The sequence below is a fragment of the Meleagris gallopavo genome, chromosome 25, assembly GCF_905368555.1.
Source record: "Meleagris gallopavo chromosome 25, MGAL_WU_HG_1.1, whole genome shotgun sequence".
NCBI lineage: Eukaryota > Metazoa > Chordata > Aves > Galliformes > Phasianidae > Meleagris > Meleagris gallopavo.
The window spans coordinates 5,767,970-5,777,478 of NC_139428.1; the positions used below are offsets into that span (position 1 = coordinate 5,767,970).

The following is a 9,509-nucleotide window of genomic DNA, read 5'->3' on the forward strand; positions in this document are numbered from 1 at the left end:
GGGTGGTTATAACCCTCAGAGTGCTCTTAATTAAATGTATCTCTTGGGGTCCCAAACCACAAGTGGACAAACAACAACCTGAGAGCAGTCACGTCCACTGTGATGTTACAGTTGCCCTATGTGGTACTCCTGGCTAGACCTTAAGGCAGGGGCTTATTCTTTTCTGTATGTTTGCAGAAGCAGCATCCCTATGCTATAGCTTGTGACAAACAGGTACTGCCATGTTACTGCCTCATCCAAGAGTTACTGGGTGGCAGCAGAGAATGTCAGATGGTGGCATAAAGGTAACCAACTGATGTTGGGATCTGGACAGCTGTGGTTGAGGTGTACAAAGGTGTACTTCTGTGTTCCTGAGGTGGGCACAGCTGAGGCGGCTGTGGGTGAAGGCTGAGTGGGTGGAGAGGGGACAGCGTGAATAATGGCTTTGACTGCAGCCAGGAAAGGGAGAGAATGATTAAGATTACTCCACTGTTGTCGAAATCAGCACTGAATCTGCAGAAGCCCTTCTTAGGTTTGACCAATTCTCTGCTCTCCTGTGAGGGAAAGGATCAGCTGAAGATTATTACTATCTACTCTTTTCCATGTCCGAACTTCAAAAGAGAGCATTTAAACCGCAGAAACGTCTGTATTTATGCTAAAGCCCGAACTGCGTGCGGGCTTTCCGAGTCAGTGACGCTCGTTCTGCAGCCTGGCGGCCACTTCTCCGCACAACGATCCGCTCTGGAGCCTCGGGGACCGCCCAACGCAGCCCTAACAGCCACCGACCCCCATCGCAGACGGACCGCCCTGAGGCGCTGCCCCTCACTTGGCCTCGAGAGGGCGGGGATGGCGCATGCGCAGCGTCGCCCCCCTCCATCCCGGTCACCACCCTCTCCTCCCCAGCTCCCCGAGGCAATGCGGGATGAGGGACCGCGCACGCAGGCGCGCCTGCGCCGCCCTCCGCCCGCAGGGATCGCTCCGCACGGCGCCGGCTGCCGCCCCTCTCTGGGCGGCTCGTCTCGGTGCTGAGGGAACCCTCGCTGAGCCCTCGCTGCTCTCCCGCCTCCATCTCGTGTTCCGCCGCCCCTCGGGCATCGAATGTCTTATCTTGAGGTGAGCGCGGTGTAGTGGGAGGGCACAGCCAGGCCGAGTGGAGCGGCTCCTTAGCGCTGCGCGCCCCGTCTCCACACGGGTGTGTGTGTGAGAGAGCCTGGAACCCGCGGCGCTGCCGTCCCCCGTCGCCATCGCTCCTCGTAATCTGGAAGCTGAAGGGCGGTGCGCCCTGGGCTTTGTGGGGCGGCCCAGCTCCGCGGCTCTCAGGTGGATCTGTGGGCGGTGGGGCTGTGTGGGGCGGTGCCGGGACAGGGGCAGCCCTCAGAGCGCTGCACGGACGAGCGAGCGCAGCGCTGCGCTTCCGGTGCGGGGGTGGCTGTACGGAGCGTTCAGCTGCCATCCCGCTCGGGGTGGCCCTTCTGGCCCTGTTGCTTTCTGCCTCGTCCGTTAACGCCTCTCACGGTACTGTTTCTGTTAGTACTTACCTAATGATGGTACGTTGGTGTTACACATCTGATCCCATCCCAGGGAACCTCTTCCACGTTCTGATAGTGCTTAGTTACAGTTGTGGAACCCCTGGGATGGAGTTGGACAAAACTGGAGTTAACCTTGCGGTTTTATAGTTAAAAACGAGAGTGGCAGTGTGTGCCTGTGTGGAATGTGTTTGTCAAATGGAAGCGATGCTTTATGTAGTTCAGAGCCCTCTATGAAAATTTCTCAGGTTTGTTTTCCCGCTTGCAATAAATGCTGTGTTGCAAAACATGCAGAACTGTTCACTTGTTGCTGAGATGTTTGTTTAACTTGTACAGAGTTTTCCCTACAAGCTGTGTGCAGGAGATGAAGGGCATGACTGCTTTCTTTCCATTGAGCCAATAGTGAGTGAGATTCTATCCTTATCTAAAGGAACACGATGAATTCAAAGCATTTGTTACTTATTGAAAGAAATGGTGATCTCCCTTGCATCAATGGGGATGCTCAGGCAATTCCAGCGTTGTTCAGACATCTTGTTTGAGACTTGCCGTCATCGCATAGGGCAGAAAACAACTCACAGTGTAGTATTTTGTTGCCCTAATTGGGTGCGTTTTTGTAATGGCAGACCCTTACCAGGAGCTCTAGAGCACAGTCCTGCATTGGTTGAACGATGCTCAGAGATACTATGAAGTCCTGGAGCGACGGCCAGTCCGATCTGTACAGCAGCGACCAAGAAGAAGAAGAAGAACAGATGATTTTTGGAGAAAATGAAGATGATTTGGAAGAGATGATGGATTTAAGCGACTTGCCTACCTCACTGTTTGCTTGCAGTGTGCATGAAGCGGTGTTTGAGGTACAGGAGGAAAAGGTAAGATGAAGTGAGGTGTATCTGGGTTCAGCATTGCAAGTATAGAGGCAGCAGGGGATGTTTTGTCTGGTACTGCTGTGTGTTGTGCTGGGGGGGAGCCACCCAAATTATTTACCAGTGAACTCAGATCAAGAATGACTAGATTTCCCAAGAGGAGATGGTAATGCAATGTCCTGGCATTTGAAATTGCTACTAGTGGTGACAAGGCTCCTCCTACAAAAAGGCTCTTCTGATTTTTCTTTTCATGTAAAGTACCAAATTTAAAGGAAGATTTATGTATAATCTGAAGGCAAATGTCCGTGTTTTACTTCAAGGCAAGGATTCTGTTAAAGATTATAGTACATTCTTAGAATGCATGTTCTGCTTTGAACTAAAATAACTTCTTGATAGTCGCTTAGGACTTTATAATAAACTAAATCTTCCCCAGGCTGCTAATCTTTGTATTCAGTCAGATTTGTGCATGCTCTTTGCATCTAAGAGCATCAGGAATGACTATTAGTAGCTCATGAGTGTTTGAGGAAAAAACTGAAGAGGACAAGGTGGCACCTCCCTTCCTGCATACACCTGTAAATCTTGGATGACTAAATTGTTCCTGTTTCTGCATTCTCCGAAGCCTCTTGAGAGTGGCTCACCCTCCAGTTGGGTCAGTGGTTGTTACCACTTCTGGAAGAGGGCAGTGAAAGCAGCAGCTGGTCAACAAAACATTGTCTTGCACCAGGCTAATTCAGCTCTGCTACAGAGACGGCATGTCCTATAACTCATTATCTGATATAGAAAGTGTGCGCTGAGAATGCTGCCTGGCTAAATTACATTGCATGTCTGCCAGGGATTTGTCACGTTTTCTTTTTCTGTGAAGGTATTCCCACAGTCTGTCTGTCTGAGCATATCAGGTGTGTTGAGGGCAATGTGTTCTTTAATGATACCAGAGTGATTGGATGCGTGATGAAGCTATTGGTGGATGTAACCACTTCTGGTTAATTTCAAATGTTATTTGGGAAATAGTGATTACACTAGATTGTAGTTCTGCATTTGTTCATTACCAAATTTGGTCAGAAGGAATGGATTTTCTGATTTAATGAAGACCTTGAGATGGTGCAGCTTGCAGAAAAAATTGCTAAACTAATAATTCTAAAACTAACGTGGGCATCATCTGTAGAGTTATTTTTGTCCTAATTAAAACGGAAGTCAGTGGCAACCTCATCCTATAAGTATTATTACAGGAGTCAACAGGATTTGTGTAAAGAGATTGGAGTAGTTTGAAACTAAACAAGTTTTGCCTTTAGAAAGAGTTCTTAAAAGTTGTTCTTCTCTGCTCGCTTGCTTATGTAGATCTCTGTGAGTAACTGAATGTTATCAAAGCAGAGTAAATAAAATTGAAAATATGTTGTTTGCATTCTTCTGCTGATCTGAATTTGATTTTTTACAGTGAGTGAGAATACCTGTATTTATACTGGGGGAAAAAAATCTGCAAATTAGGTTTTTAATAAAAAGGAACTAGTAAATAAAGACAAGTTGAACCTTTAACAATACAGTTATGTTCAATCTCCTCAATGATTAATAAGATTTCTAATTCAATAATATTTGTTTTTTTTTATTTTTGCTTTTTGCAAAAAAACCCAGTATTTGGTAATAAGTCTTTCTCTCCTAGAGCAATCTCATTAATCCTATGGTTTTTGTTTGTTTGTTTGTTTGTTTTAGTTTCCTTAATCATTCTATGCTTTATTTTATCAGGCCTAAAAATGAACTGATTTACATCATGTTTTTGGAGATGCTCAGGTGAAAGTCAGGTGCAAGTGTGCAGCTATTTTTGTTGACCTCTGTGCTCTTGGGTAACTGTCACTAGATGGCAGTTCTTGGGAGCTACAGGGGCTTTTACACATCAGTGTACTCCTGGAATTTTAGTAGCGAGATAGAGCAGTCAGGGAGAACTATGAAACATGCAGGTTTAGAAGGATGTTAAGGAAATGCATGGGGATTTGGGAGAGGAAAGTGAATACAGAATGTGTTTTCCTCGAGTGAAAACGTTCATGTTGTGTTTGGAGAATCTCTGTACTTCATCTCTAGGAAAGATTTGAAGCACTTTTCACTGTCTACGATAATCAAGTTACATTCCAGTTGTTCAAAAGCTTTAGAAGAGTAAGGATAAACTTCAGTAATCCAGAGGCAGCAGCAAGAGCACGGATTGAACTGCATGAAACTGACTTCAATGGAAAAAAGCTGAAGCTATATTTTGCACAGGTATTTTGGAATGCTTGGTCTGCATGTGTGCCTGTTTCTCCCTTGCTTCATATTTGACAGTAAGTTTCATTTCTGAGAAGTTCTGAAGCAGCCATTAATGTCTTGTTCTTATACACGAGCATGTATTATCTATTCATCAACAGTTACACCGTCAACACAGACCAGTTTCTTAACCTGCATTGCTTATCTGAAGTGTTATATAGTTGTGCTATTATTTTTGAATCTAGACTGGATTAAGCATTGTTAATACAGAGAACAGTCATACAGTACTGGGGAAACAGACTAAATGAATATGAATGTTTGTGATTTCATTCTGCATCTCCTGGCCTTTGTCTTTAGGTACAGGTGTCCAGTGAAGTAGGAGACAAGTCCTATCTTCTTCCTCCACAACCTGTTAAACAGTTCCTGATATCACCACCTGCATCTCCCCCAGTTGGATGGAAACAGACTGAAGATGCAACTCCACTGATAAACTATGACCTCCTTTGTGCTGTCTCCAAGCTGGGACCAGGTGGGATATTTACCTGCTTTTGTTGTGTTATTTAACTTCAGAAGTACTTATCCAGGGCATTTATCTACTTTTCTGTGAAAAGAACCAAGTCTCACATGAGGTTACTTACTTGAATAAAGTAAGCTGTCACTATTTACTTCGTTCTGTAACTGACTGAAATTATAACACAGAACTGGACTGTGTGGTGCTGGCTCTGTGTCACCCATTTATTGAATTTTGCTATAATCTTAGTATTGACCAACAAACAAGAAGAGGAACGAGATGTTCAGTCTCTTGCAGGTTGGCGGCTTCAGTTGTTAAGGATGCTAATATGGATTTTATGTTGCATCATAAAAATTTTTCATGGGTCTTAGTCAGAACAATGCTGTTTATTTTCCCTGAAAGGAAGGTTTATCTTTCACACAAGGACCTAATGTGTAATCTGTTGAATTGGCTTCAGCTCTCATGAGGAGGGAGCTTTTGCAGTCCTAACAGGAGAGAAATGTTCTAACAGGTAGTGGTATAGAGAAGGGAGCTACTTTCTTGTCCTCTCAGAAAGCCACTGCTGGGTATAGTAGCAACATAACTTCATGGGGAATTAGGAGGATTAAATTTTATCAAATGCATTTATGGTTTTCCATTTAGAAATGTCCTATAAATGCTTAGCACAAATACATCACTTAAAAATTTGTACGCTCCTTGTCTTTTGATTGTGTTACTGCAGCTATTAAGGAGTTTTTGTGATGAAGTGGCTTAATGCTGTTCCTTGGGGATGTTCTTAGCATGGTCTTTGTTTGCTGCTCCTCAGGGGAGAAGTATGAGCTTCATGCAGGGACAGAATCAACTCCTAGTGTCGTCGTCCATGTCTGTGAAAGTGAGACAGAAGAGGAAGAAGAATTAAAAAATCCTAAACAGAAGATCATGCAAACAAGGCGTCCAGAGCCACCTGCAACAATACTGAATGAATCTAAAGCATTTGATTGTACGTTGGAGGTAGGGGGTACTATGCACTGTTAAACTGTGTGTTGCTCAGGATGCCATCAAAAACCAGACATGTAATGAGTACTCACGTTGATGCCTGTTGTCCTGCTATATATTATATATAGCAACAACAGATTTTACTTGTAGTTGTCTCTCATGTTCGAGATTTTGGATGCCAATGCTCTACAAAGCACTTTAATTCTAAGGATTAGTCTCCCAAGTGTAGCAAATCCACCTGACTTGCAATAGTGAAAAATAGGAAATTTAGTTTTATTGAAATATTATTCTTTATACTGTAAAGTGTGGTGTACCAAGTGCTAAAATAATATTTTTCTGTCACTACTGGATTTGAAGAAGTTATTTGTATAGCAGTTATAAACTGATCCATGCTCGTGCAGCAGCTTCCAGTTATTTAAGTGGAAGTGAGGCATAGGCCTTCATGCTAAAATTACTTCCCAGTTATCAGTCTTCTGAGCTGAAAGTTAGTACTTGCTTTTCTCAGATATGTTTTTAATTTGACATGAGGCACAAATACATATATGGAACTAAATTCCAGTAGTTGTGCTCACTACACAAAGGAGTACAGGAGGAAGAACCACAGACCACTACAAGACGGACCCTGAATCTGTCTCCAGCACTACTGCTGCTACTGCTTGATGGTACACTGATGGTTGCAACAGTTTGCACTGACATCTGCTTAAGAGTGAGTTACAATATGCAGAGTAAAATAGGGATTCGGCTATTGAATGTGTTCTCTTATCCTCTCTGGAAATGTGGTAATGTTTGTTCCTCTCCAGTCCTAGAGATGGCCTCAATTTATAAATAAATCAAAGTGATTTATGACTGAATTATATGAGGAGGTTAAACACCTAGGGAGGATTTCTGACCTGTGGCCCTAAACCTGATCTGTTGTTTTTGTTTTTTTGAAGACAGTCAGTTGCCTGGCTTAGCCAGCTGTTATGCAGTTTGAGCCCTTATTTGCTGTCTTTCATTGAGACTTCTTCCTGTGCAGCATCCTCTCTGTCTGATAGAGCACCTGCTGCTTTAGAGACAAGGATGCATTTTTTAAAATACAGATCTTTAATTCTGTAAAGTCGTGTTAAGCATTTCAATAAGAGGAAAATATGCCTCATTGTGTGACATGTGCTACTACGCTTTTATGCTACTTTATAATCAACCTTTTTTAGTCTACATAGATTATTCTTTTTTCTATTATTAAAAAAAACAAAACAGAACAACACTGAAAAAGCCAAGCTGCTTATATATGCATATATAGAAATCATTCAGAAATTGGACTTTTTCAAATCGTTTTAGTGTATTTTAATTCTATTTGAAGTGCTCGTTGAACTTTACTAAGTGTTTTCACTTGGTTGACAACAGAAGTAGCAGTGATCGTGGATCTGCACAGGAACTGTAGTTCTCAGGTCCATATTGTGCTAGTTGCGATCCCTTCCTGCCACTGGCTTGCAGTTGTAAAGCGGGATCCTGCAGGCAGGTCCTTGTTCCAGAGGCAGGAGTGTCCTTGAGAATGGCAGGAAAAAGGATTTTGTTCATCTCACCTGCAAAGGTACTGATATTTATGTATTTCTTCGGATGTTCAAATCACTTTGTCTGACTTCCGTCTTGCTGTTCTGCAGTACAAAAAAATAAGAGTTGTATTGTCCACGAGACTTGTGTTTTAAAATGCCAGAAGTCCATCTTAGATTCTCTGGTATTTATATTTTGTCAGTTGTTTGATTTCTACCCCACTGTAACAGTTTGTGTAAGTAGGGATTCAGTGAAAACTTTCCAAAACCATTTTATAAAGGCAAATGGAATGAGTGATGTTGTTAATATACGTTGTGTAAAGTGTATCGCACCTTGCATTCCAACATCATTCCTTGTGTAAAGAGGCTTAAAATAAAAATGATACAACGCCATTCACGTGGTTTTCTTTAATTAGCCCAAGTTTGCTGTGTGTTCTGATAGTGTTTATGTTGGTGCAACTGAGTGAGCAGTGAAGATGGATTCCCTTGGGATGTTTCCCTTACAGTGGGAGTTTGACTCTGACTTGGACAGCAAAAAACAGGTAATTCAGGGAGAAAAAGCCACATTTTTGGGGGGGAAAAACAGGTATTTCATGGAGAAAAAGCCTTATTTTTGGGTAAGACGGGTATTTCTGGGAGAATAAGCCACAACTTTGGGGAGAAATACAGGTATTTCATGGAGAAAAAGCCACATTTTTGGGGAAAAACGTATTTCTGTGAAAATAAGTCATATGTTTGGGGAAAAGCAGTTAATTCTAGGAGAAAAAGCCACATTTTGGGGGGAAAAACACAGCTATTTTGGAGAGAAAAAGCCACATTTTTGGGTGAAAAACAGGTATTTCATGGAGAAAAAGCCTTATTATTGGGTAAGACGGGTATTTCTGGGAGAATAAGCCACAACTTTGGGGAGAAATACAGGTATTTCATGGAGAAAAAGCCACATTTTTGGGGAGAAAAACGTATTTCTGTGAAAATAAGTCATATGTTTGGGGAAAAGCAGTTAATTCTAGGAGAAAAAGCCACATTTTGGGGGGAAAAACACAGCTATTTTGGAGAGAAAAAGCCACATTTTTGGGTGAAAAACAGGTATTTCATGGAGAAAAAGCCTTATTATTGGGTAAGACGGGTATTTCTGGGAGAATAAGCCACAATTTTGGGGAGAAACACAGGTATTTCATGGAGAAAAAGCCACATTTTGGGGGAAAAGCGGGTATTTCTGGGAGAATAATTCATCATTCTTCATGTTTGAGGAAAAACACTTATGTCTGCATGGTAATGTCATATTTATGGGGATTAAAGAGGTATTTCTATTTGCAAATTTCACATTTATGGGGAGAAAACCAATGTGTCTGGGAAAATAAGTCATATTTTTGGGGAAAAACAGGTATTTCTCGGAGCGAAAGTCATTTTTGGTGGGAGAAAATATTATATTTTTGGGTAAGAATTGGTATTTCTGGGACAAAATGTCCTATGTTTGTGGAGAAATTTGCACGACAGTGTCTGAAAACCACAAGCCTTATTTTGAACTGGAGGGGTCTTCCTCTCTGACCATGAATCCCCTGGGATCTGCAGTTATTCTGCTCTTCTTATATCCCTTCATGTAGGAAGTTTTCAATCCTTTGGGCTGGATTATTTCCTTTTAACTTGCCTGTGCTTGATAAGATCTTATGATGAGGAATACCGATAGCAGAACTATAAAACCATGACAGAGGGGCTGTGGGGGGCTCTGAGGGGCACTTTTGAGCTCTTGGGGGGACCACGGTTCTGAATGGGCCCCCACCACCACTCCCTTCCCATCTCCTTTGAGCCGCACCGCTCTCTCCTTGTGGAGCTTTGGGGCTCCTTTCCCCTCCCATCGCTTTCCCTGCACGTTTTCCTGGCTGTGTTCTCCTATTCCCATTGT

The 9,509-nt window shown here is 42.7% G+C and overlaps 1 protein-coding gene across 2 annotated transcripts; it reads left to right on the forward strand.

The window, feature by feature from the left end:
• The first annotated feature begins 823 nt into the window (after positions 1–823).
• Positions 824–7,999, forward strand: RCAN3 (regulator of calcineurin 3). Of its 2 annotated transcripts, none has more exons than XM_003212639.5 (5): positions 824–1,092; positions 2,129–2,371; positions 4,436–4,609; positions 4,949–5,120; positions 5,908–7,999. In XM_003212639.5, the coding sequence occupies exons 2-5, from the start codon at positions 2,174–2,176 to the stop codon at positions 6,114–6,116; spliced, it is 753 nt and encodes a 250-aa protein (XP_003212687.2). In that variant the 5' UTR covers positions 824–1,092; positions 2,129–2,173; the 3' UTR covers positions 6,117–7,999. The 2 variants fall into 2 exon arrangements, with proteins under 2 accessions (XP_003212687.2, XP_031412690.2); XM_031556830.2 differs by lacking the exon at positions 824–1,092 and adding an exon at positions 1,174–1,494.
• Positions 8,000–9,509: the final 1,510 nt, after the last annotated feature.

What these genes read in the sequence shown, in the direction of transcription:
- RCAN3 (XM_003212639.5), top strand. Translation starts at nt 2,174, where the DNA reads ATGCTCAGAGATACTATGAAGTCCTGGAGCGACGGCCAGTCCGATCTG. An exon ending in TTGAGGTACAGGAGGAAAAG is followed by an intron (nt 2,372 to 4,435) that starts GTAAGATGAAGT and finishes CTTCATCTCTAG; the next exon opens with GAAAGATTTGAAGCACTTTT. An exon ending in TGTCTCCAAGCTGGGACCAG is followed by an intron (nt 5,121 to 5,907) that starts GTGGGATATTTA and finishes GCTGCTCCTCAG; the next exon opens with GGGAGAAGTATGAGCTTCAT.